The sequence below is a fragment of the Gigantopelta aegis genome, chromosome 3, assembly GCF_016097555.1.
Source record: "Gigantopelta aegis isolate Gae_Host chromosome 3, Gae_host_genome, whole genome shotgun sequence".
Lineage (NCBI taxonomy): Eukaryota > Metazoa > Mollusca > Gastropoda > Neomphalida > Peltospiridae > Gigantopelta > Gigantopelta aegis.
In genome coordinates this window covers 48,152,528-48,170,691 of record NC_054701.1, presented here as the reverse complement: position 1 = coordinate 48,170,691, position 18,164 = coordinate 48,152,528, and the positions used below count along the sequence as shown (strand labels likewise).

The 18,164-nt window shown below is 34.8% G+C and overlaps 2 protein-coding genes across 2 annotated transcripts in view; one reads left to right on the top strand and one right to left on the bottom strand.

The window, feature by feature from the left end:
- The first annotated feature begins 3,108 nt into the window (after positions 1-3,108).
- Positions 3,109-7,094, top strand: LOC121367207. The gene is made up of 4 exons (XM_041491315.1): positions 3,109-3,215; positions 4,489-4,513; positions 4,841-4,871; positions 6,718-7,094. Exons 1-4 carry the CDS (start codon positions 3,132-3,134, stop codon positions 7,049-7,051), a joined length of 474 nt encoding a protein of 157 aa, XP_041347249.1. The 5' UTR covers positions 3,109-3,131; the 3' UTR covers positions 7,052-7,094.
- A 6,722-nt stretch (positions 7,095-13,816) lies between these two features.
- Positions 13,817-18,164, bottom strand: part of LOC121368157 (carboxypeptidase D-like) — a 38,019-nt gene continuing 33,671 nt past the window's right edge. The window contains exons 24-26 of the mRNA XM_041492767.1: positions 17,450-17,641; positions 16,787-16,892; positions 13,817-15,886 (exon numbers count right to left, since the gene is read on the bottom strand). Coding sequence (XP_041348701.1) covers positions 15,633-15,886; positions 16,787-16,892; positions 17,450-17,641 — 552 coding nt within the window. The 3' untranslated portion in view covers positions 13,817-15,632. The remainder of the gene's footprint in view (positions 15,887-16,786; positions 16,893-17,449; positions 17,642-18,164) is intronic.

Below are 18,164 nucleotides of genomic sequence, written 5' to 3'. Positions count from 1 at the left end.
ACCACTGGAGCACATTGATTAATTAATCATCGGCTATTGGATGTCAAACATTTGGTAATTCTGACTCGTAGTCATCAGAGAAAACCTGCTACATTGACCAGTTGTGGTGCACTGAACGAAAAAAACCCAGTCAGCTGAATGGATCCACCGAGCTGGTTTGATCCTGCGACGCAAGCACCCCAAGCGAGCACTCAACCGACTGAGCTAAATCCCGACCATCAAGCTGATATACATTCGAAAAATCATTCAACAGATACCGGCCTCGTTGGCGTCGTGGTAGGCCATCGGTCTACAGGCTGGTAGGTACTGGGTTCGGATCCCAGTAGAGGCATGGGCTTTTTAATCCCGATACCGACTCCAAACCGTGAGTGAGTGCTCCGTAAGGCTCAATGGGTAGGTGTAAACCACTTGCACCGACCAGTAATCCATAACTGGTTCAACAAAGGCCATGGTTTCTGCTATCCTGCCTGTAGGAAGCGCAAATAAAAGATCCCTTGCTGCTAATCGGAAGAGTAGCCCATGTAGTGGCGACAGCGGGTTCCCTCTCAAAATCTGTGTGGTCCTTAACCATATGTCTGACGCCATATAACCGTAAATAAAATGTGTTGAGTGCGTCGTTAAATAAAACATTTCTTTCTCTTTTCTTTTTTTTTTCATTCAACAAACATTTGGTGGTATCTCTTCCCAGTTGGGCGGGATTTAGGTCAGTCGGTTGAGTGCTCGCCTGAGGTGTAAAATGGAAATAAGTCAACTTCGTGCATTTTCGATGATGAATTGTATATAAAACCTGTCGGGGTTTGGGTTTGTTTTCATGCAAATGTAAAGAAAACAAGGATTGAATAGCAATTAAACGTAACATTTGTAAAAAAAAAAACGTAGGGTCTAAACAACTGAACATGACTGTAGTACTTATTACAATGTTTACACACATACCAGGATCGGGTTTGTGGCAATTTAAACACTTCAACTGGTCATGAACATTATCACACGTCTCCAGATAAGATTTGAATATGCTGGGTTGTTGATTACAAAGCGAGGACGGGATATAGCCCAGTGGTAAAGCGCTCGCCTGATGCTCGGTCGGTCTAGGATCGACCCCAGTCAGTGGGCCCATTGGGCTGTTTCTTGTTCCACCCAGTGCACCACAACTGGTATATCAAAGACCGTGGTATGTATTATCCTATATGTGGGATAGTGCATAAAAAAGGTCCTTTGCTACTAATGGAAACAAATGTAGCGAGTTTCCTCTCTAAGACTATGTGTCAGAATTACCAAATGTTTGACATCCAATAGCCGATAGTTAACATATCAATGTGCTCCAGTGGTGTCGTTAAACAAAATAAACTTGAACTTTTAACTTTGGTGTGACAAATGATATGGGGGTTGCGTGATACTGTGGGTTTCAAGTACTAGTACCTTTTATAGTGTTTACACACACACAATACGATTAACACCAGGATGTGTGAACATTGAGAACACTTCAGCTGGTCATGTCAATAACCATGTTCTAGTCTCCAGATAAGATTTTAAAATTTTGGGTTGTGGAGTACTAAGCAAAAACAAAACCCAGACATTTTAAACAAGAAGCAAAGGTTTAGACAGAAATACTGTACACTAATGTATGAGGACCACGCGTCTTTAAACTCGCTGAATTTATATACAAACTAAACAGTGTTCTTATATTGTTATATTAAAAACCTGTTAGTTATGGCTATTAGTCCAGTATTTACAACTCAATAAATAACACGACTGCATTATAAAGCGGTGAATACATTTGTATAATGGCCTATGAAACTTGGCAGAAAACAAATAAACAAAATTGGCCAATTTTATTTATTGCAGAGAGGTTTCACATAACTGTTTTTACACTAATACATTTAGTTAAAGCGCAACAAACAACATTTCATTACCCACAGTCGAATTGCCTTTTAATGTCCAGTGGTAACAGCATGCCACAACTCTGTTGGAATAATTTTCCAACAATGCTATAATGACAAGGTGGCATAATAAAAGATTCTGTGGTATTATTGTCTATTAATATTTTCAAAGGCACTGCTACTAATTGGGCCTCCACAAGTAATGATGTTAATAGTTCAGGTAGTTAGCAAAGGGATATAAATACTACATCGTATCCCACCCTCTGATGTTGGTGACATCAGTGTTGGAAGCATTATCCTCAAGAACACGTGTTCAGAATCTACGGACCCTCGAAAAAACTGCTCGGGCTGCTGTGAGTATTAGACAATTGACAATAGTTGACACGACTAATGGAACTCGGATCCTCTGACACGAGCCAATACTATTTTTGTTTAAACTCTTGTTTTAGTGACTGGCAGGTTGATGATAACGTCATTTTAATTGGTCCAGTGCACGGTCATATCAGGGTCACCTAATGTATTTCATTATTAATTTGGTAAAACGCGGAAGTCGAAAATTGGATTCAGGATAATTAAAATCAATTCTATTCCAATAAGGCCGCTCTTTTCTTCCACTTTAGTGTTTTGAGAAGCTTTAAAGGGACAGACCCTAGTGTTTAATCACTAAGGCATATTTTTCACCTAGACCCTAGTTTCAGCCCGTAAAACTGGACACTAAGTTTGGTTAATTTATAAACCTGTAACAAATTTGGATACAACAGAGTGAAACAAGAGTCTGTGACGTTGAAATAGCCTTTAAAAAAATAGACTAAAACGCGATTCCATAGCCGTTACTTCTCAAACGCACGTGCGGTTTTAAACATATGAAAAATGCATTTTGGGGTATTAGAAACACCAGAATGACCAGAAACACTTCGGTTGTGCGGAAATGGATAGTCTAGATAATAAAATATAAGTAATGCTTGATTTAAATGGTCATAAACGGCTGTAATAGTGAAAAACATGTCATAGTGCTTAAAAACTAGGGTCTGTCCCTTTAACTACAAGTAATATGTAGGATATAAAGGCGATTGTTGTGGTATTAATACTCACTGAACAGGGATTGAACAGTTCCAAACTGCTGTAAATTAAAATGAATTAGCGATTATCCTATTAACAATACTATAACAGGAAATACCGGTAAATAAAATAAAATAAAATAATACATTTGTTAAATTTATTTTTACATTTCAGTGCGGTGATTTCACGTTAACTATGGCTCCTCGTAACATTATATTTTTGCTCTTCCTCACTATTGGTGTGTACAACGTTAACACCGATCCCGTGGGCAAAGGGATGGTAAGTATTATGCTGCTATATAATATACATGTATAATTGGTTTTTACTCAGAACAAATGTTTTATTACATGTACAATCTCAGTAAAATGCAAATTTCATTTGTCCGTATACGTATTTCATAATGTACAGAGTGATTGGATATACACACTCGTACGGTTAAAGTGTTTTTAACAACACCGCTAGAGCAAATTAAATTATTAATCATAGGCTATTGGATGTCAAACATTTAGTAATTTTGTCTATTTGTAGCAAGAATTTTTTTATATTCATCATCCCACTTACAGGATAGTACATACCACGGTATTTGATATACCAGTCGAGTTGATTTGCCTTGAACGAGAAATAGCCCAATGGGCCCAACGACAGGGTTTGATTGTAGACCGACCGCGTACCAAGTGAGTGCTTTACCACTGGGCTATGTCCCTCCCCGTACGGAGAATGCATAAATGAAATCTGCTCAACTGGAATCTGCTGAACCCATTTACATAGAAGTCGATTGGTACGGATTACGTATACGTATACGTATACGTATACGCATGCATATTACGGAGAAATGGCCTGATACTGTAATCGTCAGGTACCATGTGTAACACATGATGTGTTCTCCCTTTTTAAACACCTTCTCGGTTCAGCACATGCCATGGAATTTCAAAAAAGATTGCTTTGAAGATTGTTTTGTTTAACGACACCACTGGAGCACATTGACTAATTAATCATCGGCTATTTGATATCAGACATTTGGTAATTCTGACTCGTAGTCATCAGAGGAAACCCGCTACATTTTTCTTAATGTAGCGGGTTTATAAATCAATGTGCTCTAGTGGAATCGTTAAACAAAAGAAACTTCTACTTTATGTTTCGATAAATACTGGTAATTGTAACTCTGGTATATCCAGAACATTGTGAACATCGTTTTGTTATTAATATGACTGGCCTCGGAGGTGTCGTGATTAAGTCATCGGATATAAGGCTGGTAGGTACTGGGTTCGCAGCCCGATACCTGCTCCCACCCAGAGCGGGTTTTAACGACTTAATGGGTAGGTGTAAGACCACTACACCTTCTTCTCTCTCACTAACCAATAGCAACTAACAACTAACAACTAATCCACTGTCCTGGACAGACAGCCCAAATAGCTTAGGTGTTTGCCCAGAACAGCGTGCTTGAACCTAAATTGGATATAAGCACGAAAATGAAAATAAAATGAAGTGTTATTATGTTGTTTTGAAATTTGCGCAGATTTTATTTTGCACGTTTTTTTTTTTTTTTTAACAGGTCAAGAAATACTACAGTACACATGGTAAGCGATTGATTCACGCACGCGCGATTATAGAAAGTCAAATAGAAGATGAAAATACTTTGGACCCACCAACCTACCTATCTCTCTCTCTCTCTCTCTCTCTCTCTCTCTCTCTCTCTCTCCTCTCTCTCTCTCTCTCTCTCTCTCTCTCTCTCTCTCTCTCTCTCTCTCTCTCTCTCTCTCTCTCTCTCTCTCTCTCTCTCTCTCTCTCTTTCCGTTTTCCCTCCAAATGAGGCTTCCTGCTTCATGCTTGAAATACCCTTTGAGAGGTTGATACACCAGTTGCCTTTTATTTAAAATTATCTTAAACTGAATTTTCTGTTTCAGAGAACCACGGCTGTGGACAGTATAGAAAATGGTGAGAAACGTTTTCGAACATTTAAAAGACCATGTTTCAGGTTCATTGTACTTCCGAATAACTAGATTTATGGTAAATTAAGTGATAAGCCAAATGTTCCACATTTTGTGAAATGATTGGATTATGGAAAGTACGGAGAGATGATCTTTTGTATAAAAATATATGTAGTCTTTGAATCAATGTAAAAGGTGTTTTTTTTTTGTTTGTTTAACGACACCACTAGAGCACATTGATTTAATAATCATCGGCTGTTGGATGTCAAACATTAATTATGACATATAGTCTTAGAGAGGAAACTTCATTACTAGCAAGGGATCTTTTATATGCACCATTCCACAGACAGGATAGCACATACCACGCCCTTTGATATACCAGTCGTGGTGCACTGGCTGGAACAAGAAATAGCCCAATGAGCCCACTGACGGGGATCGATTGCATACCGACCGCGCATCATGTGTAGTCTGTTTCAATATTATCATGTCGGGCCTACATTGAACAATTTAGTTAACACCACCATTCACAGAATTTAAACAAATACCATGTAGTTGCGTTCACATATAAATTGGTTAGCAAGATCTATTTTAAAAACAAATATTCCTCGTAAGGTCTTAAATTTAACAATTATTATAATTTAAGCCAGAAATTATAAGTAACACAACCAGGTATGTCACACCATTGTGCAGGAAACCAGTTTAGCAGATTAACCGCTTTGACAATGCATTGCAATGTCCAAGGCTTCCAAGTGCTCTCAAAATGTAGGAAATATTCTTTTGGGGCAAGATAAAGGGGCAATAATGATTGTTCTAAACATTCAAAGAGTATTGTGTTCTTTGTTGCTGTTGGTGGAAGAAACATTTTTGTGGTTGTTGTTTTTTGGGTTGTTTTTTATTTTGTTTGTATTTTTGGGGGGTTGTTGTTGGGGGGTTTGTTGTTTTTGTTTTATTGTTTGTTTGTTTGTTTGTTTTGGGGGGGGTTGGTGTTTTTGGGGTGGTTTGTTTTTGGGGGGGGTTTTGTGTTTGTTTGTTGTTGTGGGGTTGTTGTTGTTTTTTTGGGGGGTTTATCATATATTCCTTTTAATGACGAAGGTTTCAGTAGCATAGTAACGGAGGCTTTAACTCTGCCTGGATCTGGAATGAGGTGAAGAACTGCGAACCCTCCTTTTCTCACACCAGTTAGCTTGGGCACTGATCAAATATTTAAAGGGATTATCCTGTGTGTACCCATTCTAAAAGTTGTTTTGAAAATGTATGTTTGTACATTTTTAAAATTACAATCTAATTAATTTTTTTGTGCTGAGAATATGAATATCTTTATATCCAAATGCATTTCTGAACAAAATAATTTCGTACGTGTACGAATTTATTATTTCGTGCAGTGGCCAAATGAAATTTGAAATAAACTGGTCACTTTTAATGTCATTCCAAAGTATTTAGTATCCGTGTATTGCTTTATATTTAAAACATTTTACGGTGAGATAGTGTTTTAAAACAAAGGAAAATGTAGCATGGGGGGGGGGGGGGGGGGTGACGATGGAACAAACGGAAGTCTTGCTAGGGTTAAACACTCAGAACAGTCTCTTTAATATACAGTTAGAATAGCATTGGGGTTATAATAATGATCATCATTATAATTATTATTACTACTATTATAGTTATTATTGTTATTAATGTATGTATGTATGTATGTATGTATGTATGTATATGTATCTAACTATCTATGTATTAGATATATTCCTTTTTAAGTCAGCAGTAGCAATATCTTTAGAATAGTACACTGATGACTTGTTGAAATTTGGCTAATGTCGGTTTTGTTTGACGATTTTGTTTCTATTTTTATTTTTTTTAAGTCTTATGGATTGCACTTCAGAGGTAATTGTCCTGACTGATGATCTTGACAAGGCCAATGAAGCTCTCGGTGAAGCTGCTGAGACTATTTGTCGTTTGAATGAAGATGTGGACGTTGCCGATGAAACTATCGGTAATCTGAAGAAATCTCTCATCAAGGTCGAGGTACAGGTCAAAACCTTGACTAAGGAGGATCAAAGGCTAAGACGTTTGTTGGACGCAGCCAATGCAAGTGTTGTTAAACTTGAGAAAGAACTTTTATATGCTGCGTCTGAAAGAGAATTCTTGCAAGAAGAACTAGATATGACCAAAGAAGAATTACAGTTGTATACTTAAAAGCCTGGTTAGCTTTCAAACATAAATCATGATGGAGATTTTATGTTGTTGTTGTTGTTCGTTTGTTGTTGATGGGTTTGTTTTGCGGAGGGATTTTTTAATGTAGTTTATTTTTTTTTTTTTTTATTTTTTTTTGAGGGGGGGGGGGGGGGGGTCTTTTCTCTTTTTGTTGTCGTCCGGCGTCGTGCGTCGTCCGTCCGGTGCGTAAACTGTTCACATTTCCCACTTCTCCTAAACTACTCGACCATGTCCAACCATATTTTGTGGTAAGATTCCTTGACACAATCATGATTCTGACGGCGGGGTCCAAATATGGTAAATTAAGACAATTAAAAAAAAAGAATCTTCTTTACTTGCAGAAATACTATAATCGAATAAACTTCATAAAACTTGCTAATTTAGGGTTGTTTAATAGTGCTACAGTAAAAATGGCTGAGGTTTTTTTTCCTCATTTATGCAGTTTGTTTTGTGGAGGGTTTTGTCAATTCATCCAAAGGTATTTCGATTTTAGGGTTCACACATGTGAAGATTCCTTAAAAACAAGTACATGTAATTTGTAAATAGGTAGGTTTTGGGGATATCCCGGTTTACGGCATTTCACGATACTGTCTTAGGTTGCCATGGCAGCATGTGCTATGGAGTTTGTGGATTATATGTTCCAGTGACATTGAGGTGTTATTACCAGGTTAAGTTTGTAGAGGTATATGCCAAAGCCTCGGTGTGAACAGCAATGCTCTCGTTGGTCATGGGATCACGTGGAAGGGTAACTTCCTGTCCTTGTTTTCCATGCCGTGTTGTACTTTCCTTTTGTGAGTCTTCAACCTCAGGAGTGACATGATCGTCTGCTGATATCGTTGATATTGCTGGTGTTTGAGATTTCTTGTTTTATTATCTTAAAGACTCATTTTTGGATCGCTGGAAGGACTGCCCTGCAGTTGATGAGGAAGACGATGTTTATGTTCATATGGCTTATTCTACGAGAAGACTCGTTGCTCAGATCAGGCCTCGTGCTTATAAATATTTTAGAGTCTATACTCGAGACTCTAATAGAGTCTGTGCCCCGAAATCACCCACTGGCTATGTCAGAGGCTGGATCCGTGGTTGGCGTGCCTGAACCTTTATTGGGTATGGGCACGTAAATAGAGTTCCTTCCTTCCTAATAGACTCTGATATGAGACACTAATGTCATGACAACGCCATGCAAATTGTACGCGTGTGACGCCATTTGTGATTGAGCCTAAGTTTCATAAGCACCGGGCCAGTAGTTTGTTGAGAGCTGGCCTGTGGAGGTTCATAGTGACTTCGTAGTTCCGGGGCGGGGCGTAGCCCTGTGGTACAACGCTCGCTCGATGCGCGGTCGGTCTGGGATCGATCCCCGTTGGTGGGCTCATAGGGCTGTTTCTCCTTCCAGCCAGTGCACCACGACTGGTATATCAAAGGCCGTGGTACGTGCTACCCTGTCTGTGTGATGGTGCATATAAAAGATCCCTTGCTGCTTATTGAAAAAGAGTAGCCCATAAGTGGCGACAGCGAGTTTCCTCTCAATATCTGTGTGGTCCTTAACCATATATCCAACGCGATATAACCGTAAATAAAGTGCGTCGTTAAATAAAATATTTCCTTCCTTCGTATTTCCATTCTGATATTGGATGTATACACATTCCTCTCAATTTTAGACTGCACGTTGCGATGATCCATCGGAATACGCAAAGCCAGTCCTTTGGAGGATAGTTGATGCTGGGGTGTTCAAGTGTCAGTGTTTTTAGTGCCACATCATTCTTCGTGTGCTTTTGTTTCCATGCTAGAGACTGGTATATTGAAAGCCCTGTTACATACCACAGTACGTTTCTGTCTATAGGAAATTGCATTTGAAAACTCTGGCTGCTATTCGTTAGTAGCCATTGTGGCGACAGAAGGTTTCCTTTCTCACTAGTTCAGATGAAGAAATAAGAGATACCAGAAGAGATACCAGTAGTTTAAAATGTACCGGGGGGGGGTTGCTAAAAAAAACAAAAAGCAAGTCATCGATAACATTATGTGCTGGAGAGTAATAACGCTTACAAATTAAAATGTTATATTTTCTGCTCCTGTATATTCCCATCATTAACGTAAAAGTCTAGGGGCATAGTATCAGTTATTATTGAATGTTTTGTTTATTAAGTACCGTACTTTACTTGTAGTTGCTGCTGAACCAGTAACACTGATTGGTGGAAAATGCAATGAAACTACTGCATTTAGGAAAATTATTAAATCAACAATAATGATTTGATCACGGATGAAACTGCACCCGATATAACATAATGCTCCCCCGTCTCCGTCCGTCTGTCGTGCTGGGGTGTCGTTAAACATTCATTCATTCTGTCCGTCTGTCTGTATGTCCCCCCTCTATCTGGCCGTCTATCAATCTCTCTCTCTCTCTCATGCTGATGATGATACAAAATACAGAAACTTCAAGAACAAATTTATTATTAATATACTTTATTTCAACCAACAGACATAATGGAGCAGACTAGATACAAATGGCTAGTAGACTAGATACAAATGGCTAGAAGTGAATAATCTATGACTGAAACTAATCTAGGAAAACTATGACTGTCGCACTTTTCTAGTAATTGGATCATTTCACTTGCATAAGGTATTTCACTTGTATAAGGTAACATTTTTCAGAACACATAACCTCTTTGCGAACAAATTTAATTTTTTAAACAAGAAGTAGAATTAAATGTCTTACCTATTATAAACACATTTGGTGAATAAAGAAATAATGTGTAGATTAATCTACTTCTTTAAAAGAAATAAATTACATTTAAAAATTAAAAATTTAATTTAATTTAAACTGTTTACTTTTTAAATTTTATTAAGATGAACATTCATAGATGCAACTACAAACCAAGTTTCAATGATCTACGACTTATCGTTTAAAAGATATGAACCTAAACAAAAATCCTTAAATCAGAATATTAATCTCTCTCTTTTGAGACAAAAAAGAAAACAAAAACAGTAACACCAGACTGTTACAAGGTGACTTCATTCTTTTGATGTAGATAATATATACTCGATTAAACTACCATTCCAGTACTTTAAATGTAGACTTAATTGTGGACTTACAACGGGTTCCTGATTGTAGATATCAATATTTCTTTGAAAGAAAATTGTATATTCACAAAAGATATGATAATTTCTTTTAAATTACTTAAAACAATTCTAAACCAATTAATCTTCAGTTAAGCATTGAAGGGTGGGAAAATGTTGAACAGTGATAACAACATACAAAATATATTCCAATATGTTTAAAATATAACTAAATTACAGCTGATGGTGTAGAATCTTCTTATGAATTATCAGTTCCAAGTAAATAGTGAGAAAAACCCTGATAAATTATTGTGTACTTTTCTCTTTTTGTTGCTTTTTCTTTATCATTCATTTATTTCTTTTATTTTTAATGGTTACGTTTTTGGTAAACTTGCAATCATTGATACTGTAATATTGAATTATTTGTAATCTGAAAAGGATTTCCGTAATTGATGTGTGCAAGTGCATGCATGCATTATAAATATATGCAATAAATAATAATAATGTTTTGAGTCAAAATCTCTTTTGATTTTCTATAATTGAAAACAAACAAACCAGAATAGGCTATATACCTATTAGAGGCCACAATTGAACGTACTGAATTTCCACAAAGGCAACAAGACAATTACAACTAGTAATTTAAATGAACAGAATTTCAACAATGTTGCACATGAAAAAACTGCTTTAGTCTTGTTCTAATAGCAAATTGGGTTAACTAAACATTAGATGTTATAATGAAAAATATTGAAAAGCAGGGGCTGGCCAAGAAATATTGTACAAGAATACAAACTACCAGTAACGTAGTCTTTCAAATCACTAAACAACAAGCACTTGATTATTATTGAAATGTATTTTATCATGCTGTACATATAAACAAAACAAACAAATAATAATAATAAATATGTTTCTTAATATTTGAACAAGTGTCTGTTGGATAAAAGAAAAACACAACTACTACTTACTTAGGTACATTTATTTTCGTGTTTATATCTAATTAAGGATCAAGCATGCTGTCCTGGGCACACATTTCAGTTATCTGGATTATCTGTCCAGGACAGTGGGTTAGTGATTAGAGATAGAGAAATCAGTGTAGTGACTTTATACCTACCCATCAAGTCATTAAAACTCATTATTTGTACCCGGATGCAAACCAATACCTACCATAATCAAGTCCGATGGTGTAACCACTACACCACTAAGGACGGTAACACAATTAATAATTACAGACAGGGTTTCTGCCAGAGGGTAAAACAGGTATGGCACCATACCCAAATTGTTTTGCAGATTTAATTTTTTTAAGTTAACCTTTTGTCAAAATTAATCACTTATCATTACTGTATGATTTTCTTAACCCTAACCCTAAATCTAACCCATTTTCTTTCTGGGGGCGGCAACTGAGTAGTTAATAGTCTAAAACTCCTTAAACAGTTAAGAAGAGAATTTTCTTTAAGTTTATTTAATGCTTTCCAGATGATTTTTTTTTGGACTGGTTGCATTCAATTTCATAGTGCCATACCCAAACACCGACAGAGGCTAAATATGCCAGCTTTTAGTGCTAGGTCACATGACTGAACTCAAGTATTTATAGATCTACAGTGTCAGCTTCATGGAAGCAAAACTCAGATCACTTTTCTTTTTCTTTTTTCAAATTTACAAATCACCATTGGAAGAACATTAAGTAATAAATCTCATGCATTGAACAAAGTTTTTGATTCTCATACATTAGTAATAATCTATATACACATACAGAGATACAAAAACAACAAATTTTGTTTTAAACAAAGAAACAAATCTATAAACATTCTGATATCAAAGTTCACTAGAATCTAATTTTTATTGCCAGTATGTGGATAACAAAAATTGTAGTAAAATAGTTGTTGCATTATCAAGTCACTCCAGCATTTATGGATTGAGCATTAGATTATTATCCATATTAACTCACATAAAATCACACAACCTACAAACTATCATAAATGTAAATGTCCTTGTGCAAAAAATGTGGAACACTTTGCAGGGTTTGAAAATTAGGAAGTTATTGGGAGCATCTCATAGAATAAGGATAGGAACAGATTTCAGTTGTTACAAAAATCCTGAATTCTGAAAAACAAGAATCCAGAGGTAGTTATAACAAAGCATGAGCAAAAAGTAGTCATCATTTACATTGCCTGAGCAAGTTATAAAATAAAATGGGTTAAAAATAAAATATTAGTAAGCATAAAAGCCCATACCAGACTTTAACAAAATGTCAGTAATGAATTAAATAAAATATGTAAAGCGCTATTTTTTAAAATCTAATCTTGCAATATTTTGAATTTGTAAAACACTCTTTGCTTCCAGTACACAACACGTTTTAATGTATAATGTGAAAACATTAAAATACTAGTGTGTTAGCTGGATCTACATACAGTAGTGAACAACTAACTGTGAGGCACAAAACGATTTTACAGATATATTTTTATGTATTTCATAAAATATTCTCCCACCAGGGTAACAAATGTCTTCATCCATGTCAAAGATGTATGTAAAGCACTTATAGGTTTAGAACTATGTCCCAGAAAATGGTTGGAACAGTTTATAGCTATCCATATAAATAATAATAGATGTAACTTGTGGAATGGTTCCATGTTGAGCTGTATATAAAGGCATTACACACAAACATTTTATTGGCAGAAAAAAATTAAAAGTATGCCAAATGTAGATGTAAGACACATTATTCACAAAACACATCAACATATTTAAGTAATATAAATCAATTTGGCAAGATGTGATAGCATTAGATTTAATAACTAACATAACTGACAGATTACATAAAATTTGTAGTTTCCAAACTGATCTGGCCACTGACATCATTTTGCATTACTAATGGTGTGAATGATGATCCTGAGCACAAATCATTATAATTGCAATATTTGTTAATGTTATTTTCAGAGATGAAAATGCCATTCAACAAAATATCTGTAAAACTTGGTGGGGTTCTGAACAGAAGGAATTACAGTGAGCATTTCATCAAAGAACGAGGACAGAAGCTGTGTTCAAATACAAATAATTAACACATATAATAACAGAGATAAAATATCGAATAACAAATGAACAGAAATCAATAAGAGCTGACACTAAACACACAAATATTAAACAATAAAATACATCCAAATTACACTGCTGCAGAATCTACAAATTCTGTACATTCAGAACAACACTAAAATAACCTATGAAATAAAATGAAAATCTACCGCAAAAAAACTATACCACAAATGTAAGAAAATCTTTGACAAATTTGTCAACACACAGGAATGTACTTCATATCAGCTGGAAGACCAGATTATAGGCACTTGAAAAGCAATTTCAGTATACATACTAAACTGAGCAAAATCGATATTTTGGGGAAATCAGTTGAAATCAATAACAAATGTAAATAAAAAAACGTCACTCTTGAAAGCACCTCTCTTTTCCTTTCCTTTTTTTTTTTTTGATATGAGCAATGCAAATAACAGTTTTTGATTCTTTTGAAAACCACTTGTCAGTCTACTATTTTCCAAGAAATTCTGGATAAACATTAATAGCTATGATCTAGTAACAGGAATCAAAAAGTTATTACAAAGATCATAAATGTAAACTGAGCCATCCTTAAAAATGTCTGGTTTGTGTCACCTGTACCATCAGTAGTAGGTTGGTTGGTGTTTTATTTTATATATATATATATATATATATATATATATATATATATATATATATATATATATATTTTAAATTTAATATTATATTACAAGATGCTAGCAGAAAAATTCATATAACAGTTCTTAGAGGTCATTTGAGTTAGAGGCTCTGCTTAAAAATTTACGAGTGGTAAGAAAAACAAAATTCATTTCTTTAAATTTCTTTCAAATTCATTTTCTCATCGTACAATAAGTGGTGGTAGGTGGCAGTAATGCTGGTCAAGGGGCTAATTCAATAGACTCATGTAACTTTGCAATCTTGAAGAGCGATGCAAAAAGACTTGCAATGAAGATGCAATGTTACTTAAAACAGCTTTGTGAATTAGATTCCAGAAGTTCAATGTGCCTATAGGGCCCGACCAATACAGACCGCTAAGGGCAGAACCCTGGTTACAGCATACAATATATTTTTGAATGGTTGGCTCTAGTTATGTAAACACACATAATAAAATAAATATCTTAATATTTCATGAACACTTTAACGTGCAAACATCTCATCATTCGAAAAATATCAAATGTTGTAAAACATGTTTTATTTCTTCATCCCACTCAAAAATGGAATGCTTTCAAAATTAAAGTACATATTTGATTATAGTGGATGTGTTACTAAATCTATATTATGTACTAGACAAAACAACATAGGTCAAAGACGAGCTTTATAACTATTTATAATGTCATGGTTAGTGGGGTAACAAGCAAGTGCACAATTTCTTTCTTTTTAAATGAAAATTTAGTTATCATGGATACAATATTTTAGTAAAAGTATTTTGAACTAAGTCAGGTTAACAGTTCTCTAGACCTTCTGTACCTACATAGTATAGTCCCTATAAAATTGCTTTACTGATAAAAGGGCCAGTTATAGCTCGGCTGTTATAAATACAGTCACTGCACAGAGCCTAGAGAACACAACGAATAAGTCGGCTATAATTATGAACTTAATTTAAGTTTTGAAAAAAACATTTATTCAGCTGATAGGTATCACATGTTTTAATTTGCATAGACAATAACCACATTCAACATTAATCTATAGTGTCCATTCTTTATTTGTCAGGTCAATTCTCATGTGACCAATTTTTTTTTTTTTTTTTGGCGATTGTGATATGTTATAATGTTGCACATATAATTATGACACTAATGTATACAAAAATAGATATGTAATATGATCATTATGGATTTATGATTTGTACTGGTAGTATATTCCTAAAGAGTACCTAGAGATTTAGACAAGAATCTACAGTTTAAAAGAAAGTGTCATGTCTTTTCAACGCATTTTAAGTATAAGGCATAGATATTTGCAGTATGTCACACACCAAAAATTAGTATTTAAAAAAATTATAACTTTTTGTAACCAAAAATATATTAGAAAATGGTACATTGTACATAACTGAATGTGTATAATTTCAAGAGAGTAACATGTTTCAGTGATAAGCTGTGAATGGAATAATGAATAACACAAGATAACAACCTGCAAACATGGAGCACATTTTGTCTTTCATTCAAATTTATCTATGGACTCACTTTGCTGATGACTAACATTTTTTTTACCCTTTAATACCAGTGTTTATAAAGAGCATCCAATATTGAGCAATATTTAACTTTGATGGAATTGTGATATACAAAACATTCACAATTGGGTTTTTTAATTTGAAGAGCAATATAACCTTAACAAAAAGCATTATTTCGTGAGCAAATATATTTTTTTATATATAGTATTCATGTTTTACATATAACAGCTAATATTCCTTTTTAATAAAAGCTCACTTTAAAAATTAAAAAAAAATATATATATATATTTTTCATTTCCGTAACAATCTTCCGTCAAATAAGTTATGTTCTTCATCATCAGAACTACTGTCATGATACTCTTTGGCTCGCGGCGGTGCTGACTTTGTCTCGTTAACGAAGTCAGGGAAATCAACATTGTCGTCGTCGTCGTCGTCATCCTCGGGTCTGAGCCGATGGAAGCCGATGTCGCTGAAACGTTTCGGCTTCTCGTACTTGATACAGATGATGACAGTAAGGAATACAATGAACACCAGACCAACAACACCTGAAACACAGAAGAGGCAAACTCGGTACGGTCCAGCACAGAAAGTAATACAAAAAAATTACAGTTAAAGTTTGCTTTGGTTAATGGCACCACTAGAAGCATATTGATTAATTAATCATGGGCTACTGGACGTCAAATATTTGGTAATTCTGACTCGTAGTCATCAGAGGAACCCACTACATTTTTTTATTAGAATTAAGGGATTTTTTATGCACCTTTCCACAGACCGGAAAGCACATACTATGGCCTTTGGCCAGTTGTTTTCTCATTCCAACCAGTGCAGCACAAAAGATACCTTGCTACTAATGGAAAAATGTAGCAGATTTCCCCTGTAAGACTATGTCACAGTTACCAAATGTTTGATATCCAATAGCCAATGATTAATTAATCAATGTGTTCTAGTTATGTCATTAAACGTTTTTTGACCAGTAGTGGTGCACTGGTTGGAATGAGAAAAAAACCCAATCAGTTGACTGGATCCATCGAGGCGGTTCGATCCTGCGACACAAGCAACTCAGGTGAGAGCCCAACCAACTGAGCTAAATCCCACCCTAAATACAAAAAGATTCTTATCCAAGAATATGAGGACACAAACGGTACTAGTAAAGAATATGAGGACACAAACGGTACTAGTAAAGAATATGAGGACACAAATGGTACTAGTAAATTTAAAAGGACGTTTTTTCTTATTTCTCGGGTATATTCCAGCAGCAGCTTCCACCCAGAGTGAATTCACAGCTCAGTGGGGATGTGAAAGGTCAACACATCAACTTACTGCCGACTAATCACAAACAACCAACCATTAATTTTCCGTCTATTCAGATAGACGAGGTGTATGTCTAGGACAGTGAACAATAATTGGATTTATAAATATTAAAAAAATTAGTGAATCAATCTTACCAGCTATTGTGATGGCGAGAAGATGTGTCAAGCCAAACACAGTCCTAGATTCCTTCATGTTAACAGCAACAGTCTGTGATGTTTGGGTACTTGAAATAGTCACACTCTGAAAATAGTCACACAGTTTTGTTAAACATTAATGAATACTTACAGTTAAAAATAAATACCTAATTAACAGGCACCCAGTTCTTAAGTCTTTAAAAAAAAAAAAAAAAAAAAAAAAATTGTTATTTAACACCTCAACACATTTTAGACTATGGCAATTTATTACCTAAGGTAAGAGACAAGATACGATGGACACATTCAGTAGCGTTTTATATTGAAAAAATATTTACATTATTATCATGAAAACCCCACATTTATTTGTGTTTTATACTTAAAAAATACAATCATTATTAAGAAAAAAGCCATTTATTAGTGTTTTATATTGAAAAAATACAATCATATTTCTGCAAAGAGAGGATAAAAGATCATTTGCTACTAATAAAAAAAGTAACATATGACGCAGTACTTTCTTTTTTTCATTCTGTTAGACAATGTGTTACAACTACCATGTTCTATGTCATAATCACTGTACGTTTTTAACTTAGATCACTATTGTCTGTGCCATGCATATCACTATACAGTCTAAGACACTGCTATATTAAGAAGGAATTTACTCACCAGATGCATTTCATCATATTCTGGCTTTACAACCTTTAGGCGATACTGTCCTGGAGCTAGGTACAGGTGGAAGCTGCCATTTTCATTAACATTGGCTTGGAATGTGTCCGAGTTTTCCACAAAAACAGTAAACCCCTTCAGCGTCTTACTCTTTCGCTCATCTTTAACATTTCCATATACCCCATTGTGAACCTGTAGCCAGAGAAAAAGAAAAAAAGACATTTAGCAAATTATGTATTAACATAATGTAACAAACTACATTTGACAAAAGAAATATCAACTTTGTATTTACATAATGTTACAAAATGCATTTGAAGAGAAGAATTATAAGATATTAAATTTTAATGAGTGACAATGAAAATTATTTCATGAGGGACATAAACATGATATGAAATGGTAGCGAGTTTAATATCCAATTTATTATCCATAATCGGTCTTAAAGGGACATTCCCGAGTTTGCTGCATTGTAAGATGTTTCTGACTAATAAAATATTCCTATGATTAAACTTACATATTAAATATATTTTCTTGTTTAGTATATCAGTGTCTGTATATTCAATGTGTTTTTGGTCGTTTTATATATTTGTTAGAAGTCCAAACTGGATTTTGTCTTCAAATAATTTCGTACGTACAAAAATATCTTTTTTAGGAAATAAAATGAAATTTAACCTAGTACAAATATTACAACGATAAGAAACACATTTAATATACAGCC

What these genes read in the sequence shown, in the direction of transcription:
- LOC121367207 (XM_041491315.1), top strand. Translation starts at nt 3,132, where the DNA reads ATGGCTCCTCGTAACATTATATTTTTGCTCTTCCTCACTATTGGTGTG. An exon ending in ATCCCGTGGGCAAAGGGATG is followed by an intron (nt 3,216 to 4,488) that starts GTAAGTATTATG and finishes TTTTTTTAACAG; the next exon opens with GTCAAGAAATACTACAGTAC. An exon ending in TGTGGACAGTATAGAAAATG is followed by an intron (nt 4,872 to 6,717) that starts GTGAGAAACGTT and finishes ATTTTTTTTAAG; the next exon opens with TCTTATGGATTGCACTTCAG.